This window comes from Malurus melanocephalus, unplaced genomic scaffold, assembly GCF_030028575.1.
Source record: "Malurus melanocephalus ecotype Western Australia unplaced genomic scaffold, MMel_1.1 scaffold_12, whole genome shotgun sequence".
NCBI lineage: Eukaryota > Metazoa > Chordata > Aves > Passeriformes > Maluridae > Malurus > Malurus melanocephalus.
Window position 1 is genome coordinate 406,838 of NW_026623244.1, and position 24,131 is coordinate 430,968.

Genomic DNA, 24,131 nt, shown 5'->3' on the forward strand with positions numbered 1-24,131 from the left:
TTCACCATTTCATGATCCCATTTGATCACTATTTTCCTCTCAGCAACCTGAGAAGTGAAGGAAGAGAATGCCAGTCCTGCCACACACAGAAAAGTTTGCTGTGAGCACTAACAGACCTCTTCCATAAGGATGATGAAGGTGGCGTTGTGTCCCTGCTCCATGACCAGTTTCCCATCGGAGGTGAGGATGTGCAGTCCCCGAGGAGCTTTCCCAGGGCATTTCTCCATCTTGGCCATGTACTTGTCTCGCAGGCCATCTGTGCAGTTGTTGGACACAATCCTTCGGTACCTGGGGAGCAGTAACAAAAGGACATTGGGCTCAGGCAGTGGGGGGAAAGGCTCCTTTATTTTGATTTTGTTTTGTCTCTCTACATTATTGCGTGTGTTTTTTCAAAGGCTGACTACCTGCATGATCCCCTCACTGAAAGGAAGACTCAAAGAMACCAATGCTTTATTAAGTGGGAGAAAGCCATGCCAGTCACAATCCAACCTTCTCCAGAGATTCTCATCAGCGTCCCTGAGGAGAGACACATTGTGCAGGTGAATTACTCTGCCTGACTACAAGGCAGAGAATTCCTCCAAGTCCCCAAAGCCTGCAGGACTGCATCCTGCATCCCAGGTTTTTAATTATGCCTTTTATTAGGTTTTATCTGCCTCTGTTAGGCCAGAGGGCACTTGAAAATATATGCCAGTGGCTTTGCCCAATTCAGTTTTCAAATGATTTGAGGAATGGTTTTTTTTCTTGGCTATTCTTGCAGGAGGTTGGCTGAAGAGCMAGACACTTGGCTATGCCCAGTGTTGTTGAGGGGGTTTAACCCTTTCTATTTATTTCATACCAGCCCCAACTATTTTCTTGCTGCTCCCTATCACGAAAGCTACAAGTGGTCCTACTGGCCAGGGCTCATGTAATATTTAAATACCTTTATTTAAAGCATTTTTTTTAGCGGAAAGGGGGTCTCTGAGRTCAAATGCCCCCAGGCTCCCAGCAGCCTCATTTCCTGCAGCCACAACAGGGCTGGTTCCTGCCATAACTATTGAGCAGGAAGGACCCATGTCCCAGAACCAGCCCTGCAAAATCTGCAGGGCCTACACTGTCCTAGGAGGAACATTGCAATGTTTCACCAGCCAGGGAAATCCAAGTCTCACAGCATTTGCTGCATGATAGTAGAGCATTTGCAAAGCGGTGCTGCCATAATAAACCAATACTTGCCATCTGTTCTGGGTTAGACCAAGAGAAATCAGCACACAAAGCTTGTCTGGAATGCAAGGCATTGTATGTACAAAGTGAAAATGGCAGAGGAAAAAAATATAAAATGGGCTAAAAATTGCTCATCTGAGCCTTCCTAGAGGCTGAAATAAATAGGAGCTGTAAGACAGTAAAAGGTCCAATAAAATACAAGTATGAAATACCTCAAACCTGTCCTTTTAAATGTTCAGCTGTCTCTCAGATAGACCTATTTGATTTGTGTTTTAATTTTGCAGCAAAGGGGAGCTCCAAGTCTAGGCTCCAGGGATCACACACCACTTGATAGCAATGCAATAGCTACGTGTCACTTATGTTAACGTGCTTCTCCCCGTCTCTGAGGAGCAAGGCAATGCTCCATACAGATGCTGCTGCAAACATCACCTCACGAATAAGACTGAAAAAGAGCCTGATGGGATGAAGAGAAAAAAAAAAGAATCATCCAGGTTGTCTCATCGGCTGCAATGTCACCAAAACCAGACAGACTGCAAGATGCACTTACCCAGTGCTGTTCCAGTAGTTCTGACCAACGTTGCAGTCCTTGGACAGGGAGGACGGGCTGAACCAGAAGGCTGGGATGCACTGGTTGTTGCTGTGCCTCTCATATCCATAGTCACTGTGGAGACAAGCCAYGAGTCCATCACTGTACCCTCCTGAGATTTAGCTCAGTTTTAGGCCATGTCCCCAAWGCAAGTGTGTATTGGTGTTTCCCTGCTGGGATGGCACAACATTATGGATTGGGCTCAACCAGGGATAAAGTGCTGGATTAATCTGAGAGGCAGGAACACTATTCACTGAAGGCATTTGATCCCTGACAACACCAAAACTACCAACCAACTGTGCAGAGCACTGGAGGGCTTATGCTTCATTTGGAAACAAAACATGGACAAAGATTCAGAAAGAATATTGTATTGTTTGTTTCTTTTCCTATTAATCTCTAAGTTAAATTTCATTTTTGGGGTTCTTTTGGTTTGTTTGCTTTTTGCAGTCCTTGCTTTTAGAACAAACCAGACTAATTCTAAGATCTAATGCCAACAGTGGCTAGGAAGATAAAACACTAGGAGCCCTTCCTGAACAACTAGCCACAGTTTGTGTATTTACAYATGTTAATGGGCTCCCTGCTCCCTGACTGAGCTGTGACTGGCTCAAGAGAAAAAAACCAGCTTCCAGCACTAAAATAAAATACAGCCAACCTCATAGTCTAAGGATTACATGGTATTGTGTCACACAGGGAAGGCAATCCAGGGTATTGATGCTTCCTTGGACCACCTAAGAGTGGAAGTGTATGCAACATCCAAAACTTCTTTTTACAGCTGCCTTTGTGTGCCAATACAATGATGAAGCAATAGGATTAATGCAAAACTTTCCATAAGTCTTAATAGGCTCTGGATCAGGTTTCTATGTGTAGCCTRTATTGACAGGCTGGATTCATAAGGYAAATAAAAAGAGATTCTGGGTTTTTGCCTGCAGCAAGTTAACAAATGCCAACATGCTAGACCCCTGTGAAAATACAGACACTACAGAAGCCACTGACTTGAAAGCTTTCTGTGCCCTTTAGGACACACTGAGTTTTATCCTTCCACTGTTCAGAGTCTGAACTGCCAACAGAAAGTCTCTAGGAAGAGCTCTGGTGAGACAAAATTGTGCTATGTCCCCARTGACCCAGGCTGCTACTGTTCTTTCTTTGGAGGGTAAAAATTCTGTAAGCTATTTTAAAAGGTTTGGAGATTCCCTAATGCTCTTTCTCTCAACATTCAATTTAATCATTCTCAGTGGGTCCGACCTGCACAGTCRAAAATGCCTGGCAGGGACTTTGTAATTAAAAATATTCAGGAGAAGCTGTACTTTGCCCCAAAGAAGAAAAGAGCTGCATAAATATTTAATAAAATTAAAGACAACATTGCTGTGTGCCCTCAAGGTTCTGTGCTTGTTCATTAACTTCTGGTAAATGTATATTAAAACCTCACATGCTGCCCACCTTCCTTCTCACAAGCCCCAGGGTTTGCATAAGTTAAGGAAATAATCAAGTCCAGCTGCTGTGCTGTCTTTCTCAGGAAAGCTATCTTGACAGAGTAAATAAAGAAGCAGGAGGAGGGAAAAGAAAGCTCAGCGAGCACTTTAATAACACCTATGAGATCCTTCTGCCATGCTCTCTGTTAGAAAAAGGCCAGGATTTGCTTCTGGAAATGACTGCAAGGGTTGGCAGGAGTCACCCCTGATCCCGGCTCATRAGGATTTGTCGAACTGGGGCATAAKCATGATTTATGTCCCCAAATTTTAGACCAGCCTTATGTCTAACTGCAGGGAASAGCACTGCAGCAGTGAGGCAGACAGGGGCAAGGGCACTGTGACCAAATGGGAGGGGGACAGTCACTTGTGCCACCCCCTGCAGTCACCTGTCCTACCCCCAAGGCTCGTGTCATTGCAGCAAGGGCCATGAGGTGCTCTGAAACCAGAACCTGCTCCAAACCTCCTCCCTGGGGAGGCAGAGAGCCTGTCTGCCCGGGCTTCCTGGTCACTGCACTCAGTCCTGGCTGCTGAGCCTCCCCCTGTCCCTGACACCCCACAGCACCTGCTCAGTTCAACCCAAGGGACCCACCAGTTTTTAAGAACAACTGACAACTGTGAGTCCACCCGGAAAAGGCTGAGCGGACGTTTTTCCTTGGAAAGGAACCATTTTTCTTGAAAGAGCATCAAGTGAAAGAGTAGGAGCCATCTTTTCACTTGTCCTGTCTGCCTTTTATTCAGTAGAGGAAAAGCACTTCTCAGCACCTCCCCTTCTGACACTGAAACCCCCAAAGAAGGCAGATGAATCTAGAATATATTCTGGAATAACCTTTCTTGCTACTCACTAAGCACTGTCTCATCCTTTAGAAGTCACAAATCAGAGCAGATGAGTCCACCCTTCCTCTCTGAAAATCCTTTTTAAAAATAATCAAGCTTGGTGCCCCATTTCCAGCACTGCCAGTATTTTCCTCAGACTGCCCCACACATTCTTCCGGTAAGCCCTGCTGAGCAGCATCAAAATTCACCATAAAGTTTTTTCTGATTCTCCATCACCAGCTATAACAATTTTGCAACTGGAAGCCAGTTAACAATTCTATTGCCACTGCAGGGTCTGAAACAAAAGCCAGCTTGTTGTCCTCTAATTGCATTTCCTCAGCAGGACTGACAAGGTTAACAGCAATAGTCTCTCATCTTAGTGGAAAASTTAAGCAAAGATGATACTGAATGCATGCAAGGAACCTGTAAAATGATTGAAAGGGTGCATTCTGCTGCAGACCCTTTTCAAAGCAGAACAGCACTTAGGGCCAATTTAGCTACCACAGTTTTTCTACTTACAGCTTGGAAAAGACAAACTTAGTGTGAAAATAYAAAGCTGGTCAGATAAAAAACAGTGTAAGGAAAAAAAAAACCAAAAACCAAACAGTTATAAACATCTCTGGAGACTGGTGCTGCATTCACCACAGGGGCTGTGCCARTGCCAAGGGCAGATATTGCATGGCAAGACTGCTTGTCCTACAAGGTCCCATCATGAGAAAGAAGGGGAAGGATCTCGTGAGCCAAGCTATGGAGTCTCAGATGTAATCTTGGCATTAGGAACAAATTAAACCCCCATCCAGAATAGATGAAAATCTSTKTKWKATMYCYSWSWCTCTCTTAATGACAACATASTATGATATTCAAGAAAATACTCTGGTCTATATTTTTTCTTAATTTTGCTGTATTGCAGTATGTCCATATTCTAAAACAGAACACTGAGTCTACAAATAAATGTGCAAATCTCATGCCTACACCTCTTCAGAAAGTGTTAGAAGGTAAGTGAAGTTTTCAGGAATAACACCAGTGCCAAGTCAGACTCTGATCCCAATAACCTATTATATAGATTAAAATGTTTTCTCAGTGGATCAACTTGCAGGGTATTTCRAATTCCATTTAAAGACATTCTGATCATTTAAGCTCAAACATCAGAGACACTGACAGTCTTAAATCTTAGAAATATTGCCTATCACAGGTGCCATGTAGGAATTCCATGTGCAGAGATCCTGACTTATGGGTTCTCCCATCTCCTATCTCTGACTSTCAAGCAATAGCAAGCAGTGTCTCATTTTTCTCCTGCTTTATTTTTAAACTSCTTTCAAAGTGACCTTAAAGCAATTTGAAAATTATGGTCCCATTTAGTTAGAAACACCAATATTTATGCAAAACAAGTAGTTAAATCTGACAAGGATRGGCTGTACAGTCATGTCACAGAAGCCCTTTCAGAAATTTCTCAATAGAACATTGCTAAAAAGCAACAAATTGTTCCCAGCAATTCAAGGGAATAATGATAAAAATGAGCATGTTTTGCTGGCTTGCTCCCTAGGTATTCAATGACCTTGGGAGTGAGGACAGAGAAATTCCCTTTCYTCTGAATGGAACATGTTTTGGACCAGAGAAGTCTTGGCTGTCACTGTTCTGGAATGAAAGACAAAAAAATGTCAATCATTACTTGCAATTTTTTTGCTTTTAAATTCCAGGCTCGGATTTCTCATGGAGATTAACAAATCTCTCCTGCAGATGAAGGAGAAGCCTCCCTCACTCAGCAGGTTTAGGGGTCATCCTGTGCTGTATGGTGTGATCACAGCCACAGAGATGGACACCCAGCTCCTCTGCAAGGTTTTCTGTCTGGGTAGAATTTTGGGACAAAAACACAGCCCCTGGACAGGTCCCCAGGGTCACATACTCACCACTCAAAGTCTCCTTGGCCACAGACACACGGTTCAGACACCACAGTTTGGGAATAGTCCCGAMCTAGGGAACACTGGGCTCCAGGCTTGCGTTTTTTATAGATCTTCCTCTCTCCCATGACACACGGCTCCCCCTTCATTAGCCAAGGAACAAGAGGAGAAACACAGTTGTAGAGGCAGCTGGGTCATAAATGCAGCACTTTTTCAAAAGACACAAAAGGCAATGAAAACAAGCATTTATCACTGGCAGGGTGGGGAGTTGGAGTCCCGCTCTCTTTTGTGGCTTTGCAAAATCCAAAGTCTCCTTGGGAGGACTGATGAGCACAGTGTGTTCAGCACTGAGCTGGGATGGAAATGTRCCCAAAAGGCCTGAATGCCCAAGCCAGCACAACCACTTTCATACTTTCAGAAGGCATCCATCAGTATCAATTCCTGTGAATTATCCTGCAAAGACAACGTGGATACACACCAGGGTTTCTTCCATATGTAAGACAAAATCTACTGCAAAAGCAAGTTCCCAGGTGTGAATCCCAGGGCAGGGGACAAAATCCAGGTGTGGAACACAGAACTCAACTGCCTTGCTTTTCCTGCGATAGACCTGGATTTGTTATAGACTATTTTGATGGTGTATTTCACTGTTTTTTGAATGCAAAAGTTTCCAGGAACACTACTGGGAGCAGCTAATCTAAAAGAAACATTTGATATTTAGATGAGTTGCTATAAACAGAATTTTCTACGATGCAGAAATATTTTGTCTGCACAGAAGTAAAAAAAAAAGACAATACTTAATTGAAATACTTCTCCTTCCCATTAACAGTGATTCCCAAGATTGCTGCATGGTTACACATAYGCCTTCCCTTTTCTTTCACTTAAATTATTTTCATTTATTCAATTCTACAACTTCAGTTATCTGATCCTTGCCAAATTAATGTTCATTTCTCATTCATGGATTTCATTCAGGAACATCACTGTGCCAATGGCTCTGGCTGMAGTTATGTTGCCCTGCAGGATGTGGAACATTCTACTGGTGGCCAATAACTCATAAGTAATCTGCAGAGGTTATTGGCCTCTCAGTTATAGTTGCTTCAGGACCTAAACATATTTACCATGAAAATAAGCCAGGGTGTATGAAAACAAAGCATGTCTCCTTGAGCAGAATAAAATAATGTGGTTTTCTCTGGTGTCTTTTATTCAAGAGCTTTTCAGATTTAAGCATTTTATAGATATTCAAGAGTTTCACAAATACCTGCAAGACCTGCAGGATGAATAAATGTTTTTATTTTAATTTTTGAGTAGGGGAAAAAAAAGAGGCAAACAGAAACAAAATTATTTTCATGAGTCACCAACAGAGCTACAAGGAGCTCAGTGTCTTCCACAATTCAATCATAAGGTAAGGTTTTAYGTTGCCCTAAGCATTGTGGCCAAAAAGATCCAGCTGGTGCAAAGGACTATTTTTATAAAAATAGAAGGTAATCTGAACTTGCCCATAGATGACTGGTGYCATGTTTATTCATACACCTTCTTCCAGGGATGCAAAAATATCCATATGCTTTGCTGTAAAGAACAACAACATTCCCAACCAGCCACRGAGAGCAGGGGAAAAGGAACCCACAGCAGTGCCCTCCTGCAGARCAGAGATACCTGATTGTGCAGGTGCCAGGTTTGGTAGTCATCTTTGCTACATCTGCGGCCAAAGAGAGATTTGTAATCCACCTTCACCAGCTGCCACTCAGAACGGAGACTGAAGTGCCCAAAAACTCTGAGAGGGGGGGAGACAAAAAAAAGAAAAAGCCAGTCAGCCAGAGTCATATTTCTATTACAAATAATGTCTCATGAATCTTAGCTGCAGAAACCAATACACAGCTGTGGAGCTTGATGCCAGAAATGGTATTCAGTCATGAACAATATTTTCCTGTTCTTACAACATCCCAGGATTATTTAGCCTTTTCCTGATACCTCATACACAGCCTGGAAGTGGAAGCTCTTCCCCTGACTCTAGCACCCAGCAAAATCAAGTCTAATCATCCTCACTGTGAGATCTAGAGGGCAGATTCATTATTCCAAATCTTTCAATAATCTACATTTTTACCCAAGCCACTTTTGCGATTAAAATTTTTGGTTTAATTATTCTAGACTATCAAAGAAAGAGGGAGAAAGAAAATACTTATGAATTTCCTTGTGAAATCAAAAGAGAAGCAAAAGACTTCCCCACACTGACCATAATTCAGACACCGCATGCTGCCATTCTTTACTCTAGCTCATCCTGGTTTACACTGTAATCACACAGGGTTGTTGGCTTTGTTCTCCCCTCACTCCTTCTGTAGTCTGCCCCAAAACTGCTCTTTGTTGTGCTGTTCTCCATGAACCTGTGTCCACTCAGGAGTCAGTCACGCTGTCCCATGGAGACCTGTCTCAGCTCATGGGCATCAGGGAGAGGAAGGTGGGTGGGCTGTATCTGAGTCTGACGTTGTGGGTTTGCTGTGGACACCTGAACTCATCCAAATTCTGCCTCACAGGGAAGTTCCAATAAGCTGACAAGAGGGAATGATCCAACACAGAGGAACCTGTGCCAAATGCTGTCACAAACAAGTTGCTCAGGTTAGAAGTGACCAAATGGGGAAAGACTTGTCATCAGTCCCTGCACAACAGGAATGCAGCAGGCAGAAATCATTTAGTCCAGCMGATYTRCACCAGTTTGGGATTTGACCTGGGYGATTATTACACAGAAAACACAGCAAAAGGAAGAGAGAACATGATCAAACACAAACATTGGCCTAAACCCAGAAGAGTTGGAGAAATCCAGTTTGGCAGTCAATGCGTCTAAAAGGAAAATCTTGCTCCTCAGATTGCCCCTTAGCTAACTGCTCATTAGGGGAGCTAAAGGTTCCTTTGTGCTTTACAAAAATCACCAGAATTACTTGATTTTTAAATCTATTAAAACAAGCTTAAAAAAATTCCTTCTGACATTGAAATTCTTCCATGATAATTAATGAAAAAAAMCCAAGGTTTTCTAAGCGGAAGGCAATATATTAGCATTCCAAAAGCACAGAACATTAGATACTCTTTAATTAAATGATTTCAAARAAGATCTTTGTGTATAATTGCTATAATTTAGATGGAAACAATACTACACTAAATGTAATTAGAGGAGTGTGAACAGAGAGGGATGTTTTCCTCTGCACTGCAGAGATGGTTCCAGGTCTCCTGATTCCCAGAGCAGTAACTTCGCCACCTCACCCTCCCCTTGCTCATAAAACTCCTTAAGGCTGATCAATCACTGTGGAAGAGGTTTCAGAGATAAGAGCTGCAGAGAATCCAACACCACCTGCACCCTKTGAGCATTGCTCACCAATACCAAATGGCACTGAAAGCATGGCTTTATTGACCAGGGCCATGAAGGTCACACTGCAGCTCAAGATGACTTTGCTGTGCATTTGAAACTTCTATCAGTTTCTATAAGCAAATACAAGGAATGGAGAAGAGTCCTATGTGATCCAAAGGGTTCCAAGGGTCTATCCAACAGCTTTCCTTGGAAAGCRATGGAAATCTTCACTGTCAAATAAAAAATGAGCTAAACAATCAATCAATCACAGGGCACAAACCCTGACTGAACAAAGCCAGGTATTGCAGCTGAACTCGGCTTTCATCAGCTTTGTGAACAACATCACTGGATATTTTTCCATAGTGGCCAAGGTGCACGTACATGACCTCTCCCWCCACATCTCTTTTGAGGTACCCAGGTCCAATAGGGGATTGGGCAGACAGCAAAGAKCTGCAACATTTTAAACTGATAGTGTCCAGCTATCAATAAGTGCYTGGCACTAAGTGCTCCTGTTCGCACATATTTGTTTCCATATCCAGTGCAAAGAAACAAAACAAGTCCTGAGGAAAGAGATGAAAGGAGATTTKTGGGACCTTATTTTTCCCTACTCAACTGGTGAGCCCTCACATGGCTTTGAAGACACCATCTCATTCAACTAATCCAATTCCCATGTGCCTTCATTTCTCATTTACCTTGGTCACTAAATAAGGGGGGGTGGATTTTTTTAAATAAACACGGCTCAACTATCAAGATAATACAGGGAAAAAGGAAATAAAGCACTACAAATTTTGCCTCAATAATTTTGTCTACCATGGTCTAACTGAAAGCACTTAATTGCTTGTTGCAAGGGTAGAAAACAAGAGAGCTGGGTTTTCAAGGTCCAGCTTTGAGAAGCCAACAAAGAAGGTRTATTTTGATTTTCCAATATAAGCAGTCTGATCTGGAAGTCCTTGAGAAGCAATAAACACAAGAGCCCAGATGGTATTTGGATAGAGTCAGTTCTCTGACTAAGCTCAATTTAACAAAGGTTCTCCAACCTAAGACATAGAATGGTAATTTACTGGCTTTAGATTTTGTTCTATCCTTCTGAATAAGCAGTTAAAACTACACATAAAATCTTAGCTAATAGGACAGCACCTTCTCAACTGGTTATGTGCATAGCTCACAGTGAAATCATTGCTAAGAAAACAGAAAATGCTCCCCAAAGCCCTTCTTTGGAGAAACAAGGCAAGGCTTTTATGCCAGGGCTGAATGTCATTAATTTGCTGAAAACTATTAGAAACATGGAAATCAATTCTCAAATGCTTATAGTTTCATGATGGAGTCATTTTAGAAATGATCATTGGTAATGCTGCTGTAATTATCTCTTTCATTAATTTTTTTTAATACACAGTAASGTACAAATGTGGTATATACTGCCTGGATAACCTTGCACAGGAGCTCTTTAAAAGGYTTTTTACATTTATACAGTGCTCTCTTCTCAAATTGCATTGCTTTTGCCTGGTCATTCCTTGTGTTGTTGATAGCTGTGCTTTTTATGTAATGSAATAGTGCTCATTCCTGCCAGGTCAACAGAATCAATTGAAGGCCACAAGATAACAACTCACCTGCCTCAGGTGCACAGATTCAACCCCTGACCCTGCTCATGGTATGAGAAACAGATCTTCTCARCTAATAGCTTCTGTATTGTTCACAGGAAAGGCATCAGCTGAATCCATCTGGATCCATCCCTGCTGGCAGGTTCAGATGAGCTGCCCAGGCAGGAAAATGTAAATTCTCATACCTAAATCAAGCCCTATCATSTCTGAAGTAACTGGAAGGACATCACATGGGGCAAGCAAGCACCGAAGCTGCCTTTACTTGGCTCTGAGTATAGATAAGACTTTTCCCTTCACCTGTCATCCCAGCTCCTGTGCAACACCTCAGGTGTGTCCAGCTAAACTGAAGATGCCAAGGAAGGAAAAGGCTGATAAGGTAATCTTCACTACACAAGGCATCAAAAAACCCCTCCTTTCTGAAGCATTTTTGCTTCACTGGATGTCAACAAGGTGAGAGACATGAAAAGAYTGGGGTTTTTTTGCTTCTCTCAAAGTACCTTGAGGACCTCTGAAGCCAGATTTTAATAAGATTAGGCCCCACAGAAWAGACTGCAAGCATTTTTAATACCTAAAAATAAAAGTAAAAAATATACTTAGTAGACAGCATCTTTTGAGAACTACACAAGCAAATAGATGGATCAACAGAAAAGTAAGGCCAGAACTACAGAAAGAGAGCCAAACATATACTTTAATTGATAATACTGAGGGAAAAGCTAATTGCAGTGTCATCATAAATAGACTGCCTCATTTAGAAAAGCCTGAAACCAACCTTGATTTTTATTTCCTTTTATTGTAAAAGAAAAATGCTTGTGGAGGAAGTGTCTTAGCAAGCAAAAACTCCCCAATCGTAAAATCACCCAAATTAGTGAATGCTKCTGCTGACCTGAATCTGTGCTTTTGTTGTGGCAATGTAGAAAGCAAGAAAGGCACGTAATATCACCATCTGATTTCAGTTAAAACCCCTCTTTATTTACATCTGTGCATCTAACAGGAAGTGCCAGAAGTAGATATTTAATGGGTAAACCCAAGAAGTGCTATGAAGCACAATCTGGAAGAATCACCTCCTGGCAGAGAAACAGCCATGTGTTGTTTTGGGTTTYGGTTTGGTTYTTTTTCTTTTCCTAGTCCCTGGAGAGGCCTGGAAGAAATAGTCAAGATTCAGCCAAACTTATTACCTCTAGCTGAGAACTGATYGTGTCCCTGTACAAGGTTCTTTCACATTCACAACTGATTTGGAGGATTTTTGCCCCCACAAGCCAGACTATCTTGATCCCACATTTCCTGGGAAAGTGGTGAGCCAATGYTGGAGTTGTTGGCTCAATGAACACTTACAGGATGTGTTGGTAGATAGATGCACCTCCATCACTTGTTGAYATTTATAGCTTTTGAGTCAATACAAGAAAATGCTGACAATTTCACACAAAGAAAAGGACCTGTTATGAAATTGGGATCTGCATCCATCTCTCTGTAAGGAAGCWGCAGTAAAGTAAGACAAACTCCTATGTGCAGGCTGAGCTATCTGAGCCAAAACCACATGAGAAGCAATGGAATAGTTGCAAGTTGTGCTGGTGGGGCCAGATTTTGTGAATAGGTAGTGACAGATGAGCTATTTCTCCATGAATTAAAAATAAATGATGACTTTGGAGAAAAYCAAATGGGCTGTGTAATCTCCCATTTTTTTTTTAATTAGGATTTAGATGGAATTAGCGTTAAAGGTGGTCACTAGTTACAAGGAAATTGGATAGAAAGGGACTGAGACAAGAAAGTAGAACTTAATTGAAAGAGACACAAATCAGCAATTAGGGAGAGTGGGAGAGGGAGAGTTATTCTSTCTCACGCCTGGCAAGAGAAGATGCAGGGAGCAAGAGACTGGAAACAAAGGAATCATAAAAAATGAAAGATGACACTGGAAAGGCAGGCAATTGCCAACAAAAAACACTGTCTAATTTTTTTCCTAAACAATAAATATGGTTTCTAAGAGCCGCTTTGGAGCTTTTAATTCAGTTGCTTTTGGCTGACCTGYCAACTAGGAACAGTAGCCTGAGGGCAATGGGTGATGATTCAGGGCTGCTGTACTTCTGTCTGTGGACCAAAAAAAATGTAAGAAAAAGACCTGGTTTTTTGATTCTAGAAAGAAGAGATGCATTTTCTTCCAAATAGAATACACCATCCATTTGGATCTAGATTTTTCAGCTAGTATAAATTAGTTTAATTTAGACCATCTAAATAGACCCTCTCAGATACAGGGCCTTCCACTGACACTGTTCTGAGGGAGAAGAAACTACCAAGAACAGACAGCAAGGTGTCCTGCATGAGGACAAATTTGTTCAAGAAAATCTTGGTCTCTATTGTATTTCCCAAGGAGAAGGGTCAAAGAAGAATTTCACAGAATTTCTCATGAAGATTAAATCTGAGGGATGTGGTTTATGTCCACTGAATCTGAATGTCGTTATGTCAAGGTTTCCCACAAGAGAGAAATTCAAAGTGTTGGCCACCAGCAATCCATACTGAACCCATCATGAAAAGCTGCACCACTGCCAGATTTCAGGTCAGGAGGGAGAGAGAAGACGGGGCAGCCAAAGAGTTTCTGTGAGTACAGATCAAAACCAAAACCTTGCGATAAAATCCCTGCAATATAATCATGGCAGATCCTTTCCCTCAGCTTTGGAAAACAGTCCTGGTATTATTCATCAGCTCRATGGGCACTTCCTTTAAAGTGCAAGCAGAAGAGGAAAACCACTGCAAATGACACGGTACAGAATGATCTTTCAGTTAGCAAGAAATGCCAAATGCAATTAGTAAGTAATCTGCAAAACGTATAATTACAGAGCAGCCCCGCAGTTTGGACTCAATTTCTCCTTTAGCTGCACAAACACTGCATAAGGCAATGGGGGAGACAGGGTTTTTTTGCTATTATTTTTCATATAGAAAGTGCTACCAAAATAACTGACTGAATGACAAACCAAACCTTTTGAAATTTAGTCTCTAAAAGATTTATTACCAATGTTCTCAAACCACTTTACATGACAATTGCTTCAAAAGAAATCCCAGCAACATGAAAGAGCSTATGAGACACCTAGGAAGGGGGATGGGAAAACATATTAAGTTTTAATGCATTTTTTCAGAAGTGTTCTTTCTCTTCTTCGAAGCACTCATGAAAGACAGCCAGTTTCTGACAGCTTTGAAACCTGAAGATGCTGCCCCTCTCTTCTAGCAAAGATACCAGCAGSTATCAGCAGTCTGATATTTCATTCCCTTACGGGTCTGTGCTCTCAGCAGAGGAAGGTGCTGCTGCTTTGTCATGAGCTGGGTAACACAGCACACTCAGTCATTTCAACCTTTCATCCTGTGAATCAGCAGATTTTCAGCCAGAGATGTCCAATACACATGTGGAAGCCATTCCTTGGAATAAGTAAGCTCCAAACACACGTGATAAGTRAAGCACAGTGACTCGCTTTGCCTGGATGTCAGAGAAGCAGGCTCAGAAGAGGGAAGCTCTGAAGAACTGCTTTCCACCATGCAGTCAATTCAACAATCCAAATTGTTCACTCTGTTAGAGTGAACCCTGCAGCCAACCCAACACTGAGCCTACAAGCTGCCAGAAAAACTGGTGAGCTGTGCTACCCTTTYCCCTGTGCAGCATCAGGGAGAGATTGAGTAGGGAAGGTGCTAAGGCCTTCTCAGTCACCTGAGGATCTGGGATCAGAGCACCAGAATATTATGACGTGCTGTAACGAAAAAGTGAAAGACTCAGGAATGCATGTGTGCACAGCATCCTGSCCCTTTCTGTGTGCCCTCACCAGGCCTGAGTGCTTCATACAGCCCAGCCCAGCTGCTGGCAGGAGGACAACACAGGACCAGGATCCATCTATCCTTAGCAGGAAAGGAAACAAAGSACTTTAGCCTCTGGATGAGACTATCTGGATTATATTGTCATCAGGCAAAATTTGTCCTTTTACCTAGGGAAATCATCTGTCAGTCTGCTGCTCATTCTGGCTCCTTCTGCAAGGTCTTCTTTTACTCACTTCAGTGAATTCCAGTCTTGAGTGAACACACCTTTCCCTAGTCCTCCTCCCTGCCTATGCTCACCTCTCCATTCCCCTTGTCTGAGCATTACAGACATGACTCAGCATCTCCTAACCCCAAAAGAATGGGAAAAGTCTGCTCAGTGGGATGCCYATTTGGGACTCAGGAGACCTGCATTACTGCCAAGCTCTCACAATGACAGCCTGCTGAGTGACTGACCATGGGCATGTCCTTTGTTCTCCCCCAATTTCCCTACCAGCACAAAATAATTGATAGTGTAGACTTTTTTAGCGTAATATTGGATCAATCTACTGTCCATAAATAGCACTTGACTCCAGCAACAGCAATCTTTGCCCCAGAAAGTCAAAGATAGACAATACGTGCCACAGAGCACAATGCCTCCCTCAGGTGTTACGGCTTCTGCCAGGAATCTCCTGAGTACATGGTGCAACTGCTGGGAACTGAGTTTGGGTCACACAGCCTTTTCCTAAAGCCAAATAAATCACACRATGCTGTCTGAGAAAGATTACTCTAAGTAGATGTTCTCATCACCTGATTTGTCTTTTCAGGTGCCACAGAAAGACCTCAGCTCATACTGCAAGTAAGTGCACAATCAATATTATGCCTCTCGTGGAAGGTTTAGGTGAATTCATGCAGAGATCCAAAGGGTAAAAAACAGATTGCTCCTCTGGCAGAGAGGGAGATGGGAGGAGGAAGTGACACTGATTAATCTGTGGTCGTTAATAATGTTTTTAAGTCTTGCAAACAAAGATAATGGTATGGGTAATCAACTGTCTTACTCCAGGGTATAAACTGATCATCTGCTGGAATAAAATGGAAATTCCTACAACACACATTTTCTTGTCCATTGTAAAGTCACTTGATGCCATTAGCAGATTGATCATCTTCTCACAAAGTCCAAGCTATTCATTACTTCCAGATGCTTTAGAAATTAGATCGGATGACACAGGAATGCAGCTCACTATGGCAAATGCCAATATCATCTCAATCATTTCGGTCTCTTTACTTAATAATTGTATTTGGAATTTTTGTGCTCAGATCAACTTCCAAATTCTACTTTTATTTCTGCGTGCAGTCATTATTTTCACAGATTCATTTTAATTTCATGGATTCTATGCAGGAGAGCCCTTATGTAGGCTTGTACACTGCAGTCTGCACAGTCCCCTGAGCGAGGACAGAGAAATGAGCTCACAAGGAYACCTCAGAGCCTTGCAGGAAAATCCATAGCCAATAACAATGTCAGTTGCACCACAAACAAATAGTGCAATGAACAGAAGAAGAAAGGAAAACTGAAATGTGAGAGAAAACCACAGTAGCAACAACTAAAACATAAATATCCTTTCTAGTATCTAATGGTATCCATGCAATTTGCGTAAACCAGGCTTTGAAATCTGCCTTCCAATCTTTTAAAAAGCTGCAGTTTTGGTAGCTTTTGAGAGAAGGCACAGGCTGGCTGGACCACTTTGATTCCCAGAGGAAACGAAGGTAAATAAGGACAGAGTTAGGAACCCTTCAGCACAACAGCTCCCACACATGATCCTGTCTCATTTTCTGCACTGGAAACTGCAAATTTGATTTGGCTTTCTAAAGAGCTCTGGTGAAATACTTCTTCCAGATTCCCTCTTTGCAAGAATTCTGCTGGGCTCAGCAGCAGTTAAAGTTGAAGAAGATCTCTTATTTTCTGACAAGTTCTTCCTCTTTTTCTTGCAGAGTGAAGTGAAAAGAGACCAGACTGATGTCAGGAAAGTTTAAAGGCACCTGTGGGCCATGGGAATTGAGGAACACTGTGATTCTTTTCTCTATGCACCTTGTACAAGAGCCTCAATTTCTTCTAGGACAAACAACCTCATGGTGTTTTGCCATCCACTCACCTCTTTTCTTGCTGAGGTTTCTAAGCAGGAGGGCTGGCTGTGGAGGGCGATTTGTGGCCCCAGAAGACAAAGCCACATCCCAGCTAAGACACTGTTCTCTATCACTGGTTTCACTCAGTTTTTCTCAGCACACCCACTCAGAGGCGGCAGACCCATGGCTCCCCACCCTAGGCAAAGGGGCAGGACGTTTCAAGGACACGCTGTGTCAGCTTGTAATTTTCTTTCCTGGATTAGCTTTTAAATGTAACAGCAAGACTTAGCAAAAGGCAGCGGATGTKGCCTTGCTTGAAGAGCAAAGATGATAATCACCTTATCAGAAAAAGACAGGAAAATGACTCTTGGCTSCCATGTAATTTTGAACTCAGTGGGAACCAGGACCTTGGAGCTGTTGCCCCTTTCTCATATACTCAGTCTGCTGAATCTCTGCCGAGTGTGAATCAGAATCTGTCCACATTGCCCTCAGACCTGTATCTCCTTGGCTGATGTCTCCCACATGTCAGTCAGTTCTKCAGAACAAGAGTAACTCATGGAACTCCTGGCCAAAGGCGAAGGTGACTGCTAAAAACTTTTTCAAAGTATTTAGGGGGAAAACCCTCAAAAATAGAAAAATTGAGGAATATCTTAGAAATACAAAGAATACCATGTGTGGCCAAGAAAAGTCCTTTATTTGCCAGTCTCTATAAATGAATGAAGTATATATAAGGTAATCATCTTTTTAGTATAATATATATATTTTTAGCATCCTCTACTTGCCACTGTTGGAACATGGAAGTGAAACAGAGGGACCTCTGGTCTGACACAGTATGGCCTGTGCTTTCTCACCTCAAACCTCCCCCGGCACTCATTTCACCTTTTCCAGCATCTCTCAATTACTTATTCATTCTGCCTCACTCTTTTGCCACCCAGTGATGGATTGGCAGTAATTTTATGGGTCTGCTGGAAAAAAAAAACCTATTCCCAGAGTATCTCTGGTAAAACTGCATAAACAAGGAGGTGTTAGAAAGGGCCAGGACCCGTAACTTATTCATTTACAACCAGGAACATTTTCTAACACACGTAGCCAAGGGCAGCAATGTTGGCAGACCAGCTTTCAGCTCACTGGAAATATTAATGCTCAATTATGCATACACACATATATAGAGATCATTAAGTTCACATACGTAGAACTACACAGAAACTTATATACACACATGTGGGTGTCTCTACATAAATATTTATTTATCAGCACAGAGAAACTTAATGATCCCCATCTGTAAATGAGTGCTGCACACATCCACACATAATGAGTCTACTAAAATGATGCAGGGCTATGAAGCAAAAAGGTTATTTCTCTTAATATAGGTTTGGAGAGGCGCTTAGCACAGAGATGAAGTGGCAGGGGTAATAACTATGAGTCAGAGCTGGAACAACATAAAGCCCTTCTCTGGACCCACAAAAACATCCTGTCCCTGATGTGAATGGTACAAACTAGTTTGAATAAATCACAATTGACTAGAAAGGGAATACAATGTGATTCCTTTCCCCTCTTGAACAATCTCAGACAAATAACATGCTGTGCCTATGGCTTGTCAATGGAGAAATGTTACACCTTACCCGTCAGAACATGGTACCATAAATAGATGGGGTGATCCCTCACTAAAATATGAGTGATCCAGGAGAGAACTTAGAAACCTGTAGATTTCAAATAGGCTGGTGCATTCTAGACRTTCATTGCATCATCTGAGAACACGTCTAACCCACATCCCTCATGCATTTGAGTTATTTTCCTGGARATCCTGTGTTTTCTACAGCTGCTTTCCCCACACCTGCACCAAGAACTGCAATRTGCTTTGGTACAAAGCTCTGCACTAAAGGAGCTGAACTGACCATCTTGTCAGATGAGAGAACAGTCCAAACAGCAGTGAAAGGAGCTGCAGAAGAAGATGATCAGGCAGGAATGGAGGAAGGACAGTGGATTCAGTTTGGTTAGGTACCAGTTCCAGGGCAGACCAGTTCACACAGTGTCATGGTACTTCCCTGTGCATCACAAAACTGCAGTCTTAACAGAACCCACCCAGCTTGTAAGAAAATAACGCATTCTTGCAGCATTATAATCATACAAAATYACAAAATCATAGAATAATTTATGTTAGAACAGACTTCTGCAAGACATCTTGYCCAACCCCCTCTAAAAGCAGTTCCMAAYTCAAAGTACTCTGAGATATTCAGAATCATATAAAGCCCCTTCATGCAAAGATACAGATATTACTATACTGACAAGTTCTTTAGGATTGTGTTAGGACAAGTATACACAGCACAAAGTACAGAGGATTCAAAAAGCCTAGGATACTCATACAATAAAGACAGAGATGGAAACTGCTCACTTAATAGTGTTATGAAATTGTATGCTGAAATGGTTACTGCTTTCTAGAGCCCAGAGAGCCCCTCACAGCATGTGGCACATAATGAAGGTTGGGAAAGTCATTCTACTGATTTATTGATTTTAATAACATAGTATTATGAAAATATTGTTAATAATRCAATATTTTAATAATAGTTGGAGTATAATGACTATGTAATACACATTCCCCTCAGAATATTATTTTTCTGAAATAGGTGAACACAGACCACTTTGAAGCCAATCTGTGGAAGAAATTTTTTCTACCAGGAATCAGCTGAGACCACTAGATGAAGTATTTTGCATTTTCCAGGACAAAAGGCAAACTTTTAAAAGCCACTAACCTACCCAGTTTGGCAGTACACAAATATGGCCACAGCCTAGGTCTCTCTGCCTCAGCCCTGCTTCAGATCTAAAACCTCCCACTGACCCCATGATCAGCTGAGGGGTCCTCATCCCAAAYTGCTGCGCTCCTCTCATCAACTTCTTGTAATCTTTGGGATTTCTACCCACAAACACAAATTCCATGAACCTCCAAACCACCCTRTGTTATCTTGATACAGATGATGCAAGTGGCAAGAGAAAGGCATTGATTTCTTCTCAGCTGAAGCTTACACAAGCTCAGCATGATCCCACACTGCCCTTACAGRTGAGTTCACTAAAATTCTCATTGGGAGGAACACTTAAGTGCTCTGTATAGAAATGGTTTGCATACTGCTTTATAAATGGGCTYTTTGCTCCCCAGTTCCTTTAATGCTGTGAATAGGAATTTCTCTAAATATTCATTGCAAGTGTCATGTGAAATTTCTGCGTAAGGCGTTTGCAGACTATTAAGAATGGTTTTAAAAACTACTAATGATTAGTAATAATAAAGACAATACCAATACCAATGGCAGTAAAGGTAATATGCCTGCAAAGATTTCAAAAGAAGAAATTCTCAACAAAACTAATACACAATATTCAGTAAGTTAACTCACTTCCTACATTTTCCACCAGAAGACTACAGAGATATAAATAACAATAACATTAGATTCATAACACATTTTTCATCTCAAAAGAAAACTGCATTGATTTATAAAGTAAATGGACTAAATCCAGTTGCAACTGATAAGCTCCACTGATTTCAGTGAAGGTGCTGACATGCAAATTTATGTGAGCTCAGATCTGTCTCTCTGCACRTGTGTGTGCATGTGCCTGCATGTGTGTGTGGCTGAAATATGACACACATTTCATAAAGAATTTCACAGTAGAACAGTGTTAAGCAACACAGAAAGGGGCGCATTATCATTGCATTTGGAGAAAAAATGCACAGAGTGAACAGAATTGCAGGTTCTAATCTTTATCTGGGAATTGGCATATATATTTTCTCAACAGGATGCTCACAGCAGTCTTCTGAAAARGCTCACAGGTGTATCATATGCTGTTAAGTTTTGCTCTTTGCAAAAACAGGGCGATGTTTGCAGACAGCAAGGCAACAGATGCACAGATATATTCTTCTACACAAACAAGAACTCTGCTTTTTGGGGAATAAAGCTAAAGCTGAGGCTTCGTTTTGGAGTAAAAGAAAAGAGARCAATGCTACCAGAACTGACACCACCTCTAGTGCGATAAAATCTCAATAGCTGTCGGGGAGAGACACAGAGGCTGCCTTGTTTGTCTCCAGCACTGTTGGGGAATAAAGCATAGGAGTGCTGCTGTGTGAAGCATAACCACAATCACTTAGCCTGTCCTTCCTAGGATACTTTATCACAGGAGATATGGATGTGCTATACAGGACTCGGCTACGCCTTCCTGAGCCCCCCAAAGGCTGCAGCACCAAAATTTTCTTCTGTCAGATGRCACAGATGCCAGTTCAAATGATCATTTGTGAGAAAAAAGGATTGTCCCCCAGCTCCTTTCTTGCAGCTAAGCTTAACTTCAAATACAGCCTGCTCCTCAACACGTGGTCACTGCTGTTTGTGTAAAGCTGATGTAGGTCCGTGTTTTGAAAGGCATAACAACACAAATTGTGCAACACAGTTGGGATACATTCAAATCAGTAGCAGAAAGGTCCAAGACACACAACAGTCACCCTGTCCAAACTTCTTCAGAAATGTATGACAAGCACATCCAGCAGTCTACTCTCAGTTTCTCACTACCTGTGACACCAGCAATGAGCTCCATCTATGYATTTATACCATGTAATTATATAAGATGGACTGAAGCCTAGAAGAAAATAAACTTAACCTGAATCCCTGTTCACTTGCAAGCATGAAAGTGTGCAGAAGCTTCAGGTGGAGAGGCAGAAAAGCAGAAAAAGCAAACTGACTGCAAGATGAAATTTATAATCTCTCTCCAGCCCCTGAACTGGACTGATGCAACAGGGATCTGATGTGATTAACCAAAGGCATTTCATGCTACTGTAGACATGCCTCATAGGTGTGCCTCAGCCTGAGGCATYCTAGCCACCTTGCTTTCTGATGCTTTTCAGAAAGCTTTTTTCAGCCAGTTCAAAGAAGCACAGGTAAGAAGGCATTTCTGAAAGCAATGAAGGCAATGTATCTTGTCCTTGCATTGTTCAGAATCCCAGAGCAGAGTGCTCTGATCTGCTTTGTGCAAGAGGTCAGATGACTATYTGAAGATACCTTTGAACTTAAAAACTTCCCTCTTCTGGTTGTTAAAATCAAATCCTGGCCTGTTCTTGGGCCAGCATTACTCCTCAAGTTCCACCAGCCTTACCCAGTGCTTCAGCACTCCTGGGAGGAGGAAGGTCCAAGCACCTTCACTGCCAGCCCAGGCTCTTCTTTCCATGGGATGGGTGAGTTATACCCCAGAACAGGAAGGTTATTCTGAGCTCAGCTCTGCATAYGCACAATGAGAACACTTTTAGCTTGAGCTGAAACCAGACACACAGCCCACAGTGCAGATAACAAGCAAAAAGGCTGGGGGATATTCACAGCCACCAGAAATCTCAAAAGACAGTCATGCTGCACTGGAGCAAGCACAGAACTGGCATTAGGTACAATCATACACATCTCTGACTTCTGAAGAGCACTGCAGTCCCTGGCCAAGAGATCCAAGGAACACTCTCACAGCAGTAATTATGAGGAAAGGACTTTTGGTTGTCAGTAGATGCAACCTGGCCAGGGCTGCACCACTCTCCAGAGAAGCAGATTTATCTGCTGCTCTGTGTGAACTCCCAAGATACAGCTCGGGACCATTTCTCCCTGTTTTAGCCCCTGTCACTACTGGAAAGAGTTTGGCCCCACCATCTATTTGCCACATATCAGCTGTGTCTGTGGCCATCAGCAAAACTCACAAACAGCACYGTGCCTTCATGTAACACAGCTACACAATGCTGCACTGCACATCAGGAGAGGTCACCATGCACTTGGGGATCTCCACACATCCCTTCTGCGATCACAATTTAAAATAGGAGCTGCTATACTTACGTCATTATCTGGGTCTCTATGCCAGGGTCAACAAGGGATCCATCCACAAAAAGGGGTGTTGATGTGAAGCTGTATTTAGTCCAGGATCTTCCCTCATCAAAACTCACCCTGGGATAGAAGCAGACAACATTTACACACATAAAAAGGCTTATTATAGAGCAACTGCAGCAATTAAATATTGGCTAAGGTCTGCMAGCTCCAGCAGCTGGATTTACAAACACCAATCTCTGCCATTTCCCAGCCCACTAAATTCATGCTCTTGATGTACTTTGAAAGATCAAAGCTTCAGAAAGCATAAACACTGGCAATAAGGACATGGGTATACTTGATGCAGCTGTACATCAGACCTCAAGGGATCAAGAGGCTTTGCCAAGAYTCAGTTCTGGGTCTGGAATAGCACCTGGCATGAAGCACCACTCAGAGCATAACCAGCCCTGGCCTGAATGTATGAAAATTGCTTTCACCACCACAGCATTTTGACCCACCCATGTATCAATGAGACATGGCATTAGCTATAATATCTCTAGCTCTGTTAGTACTTAAAAGCAAATTTGCCTTATTCAGGGTAGTGAGGAGTGTTGATTGTGTGTGCACTCATACACAGGAGCATCTGGCTCTGTCTGGGAGGTTCTGGGTGGACACTGAATGCTCCCCACTCCAGGTAGGTAGGACATTATCTGACATAACACCAAAGAACCCTGAGGCTACTGCAGTGTGTATAAACCATTGTTACACCAATCTCAGATCTCTGCTGAGGAAAGCCAAGGCTGGCAGTCACCATTCCCTAACTCTCCTGCCCCTCACATCACCTGACTCAGAATACACCTGTGCCAGAATAGGAAGATGACTTTAAACCAAAGACACAACGCTGGGAGTACAACAGCACACAGAAAGATTATCTGCCCTAAATCTATTTATTTAAATGTATGTATCTTCCCATGCACCTGTGCATTTGTATGCGTTCTGCTTGCATGCTTATCTCTCTAAATAGCATTTCAACTTCTGGGGAACAGCATGCTTCATTAGCTTAGCTAAAGTTCTCTCAGCTTTTCAATTATCCGCCCCTCTTTTCTCCAGCATGAAACTTATTGTACTATGTCTCAGCCCAAGAACTAATAGATTTACATGTACCCTTTAATCTATTCCACTCCTGCCCATAAAACAGGTGCCTACTGAGGCAATATGAAGCAAATTCCAAAGCCCCTAAGGGTACAGTTTTGGAGGAAACCTGTTGGAGCTTATTGATAACAGATCTAAATCACTACTCACTTAATAGAGTGGGTGGGACACTCACAGTACTGCACATGCCATTTCAGGTGACTTAGTGTAAAAGGAGAATATCTGAAATGAGCTGAGCTCTCAGCTCCTGTGAAAGTCAAACTGTGACCACATCTTTCCCAATATGTAAGTACAGGCACTTGTATTACAGTGCTTTTTATGTCCAAAGAGCCTTCACAATTAAAGACACAATTAAAACAGTTACACCTGACTTGAATAATACAGTAACAAATGG

The 24,131-nt window shown here is 42.2% G+C and overlaps 1 protein-coding gene across 1 annotated transcript in view; it reads right to left on the reverse strand.

Annotated features, from left to right (window-relative positions):
- Window positions 1-24,131, reverse strand: part of SORCS3 (sortilin related VPS10 domain containing receptor 3) — a 182,642-nt gene that overhangs the window by 29,217 nt on the left and 129,294 nt on the right. The window contains exons 14-18 of the mRNA XM_057379343.1: window positions 22,619-22,726; window positions 7,614-7,731; window positions 5,973-6,106; window positions 1,745-1,858; window positions 117-288 (exon numbers count right to left, since the gene is read on the reverse strand). Coding sequence (XP_057235326.1) covers window positions 117-288; window positions 1,745-1,858; window positions 5,973-6,106; window positions 7,614-7,731; window positions 22,619-22,726 — 646 coding nt within the window. The remainder of the gene's footprint in view (window positions 1-116; window positions 289-1,744; window positions 1,859-5,972; window positions 6,107-7,613; window positions 7,732-22,618; window positions 22,727-24,131) is intronic.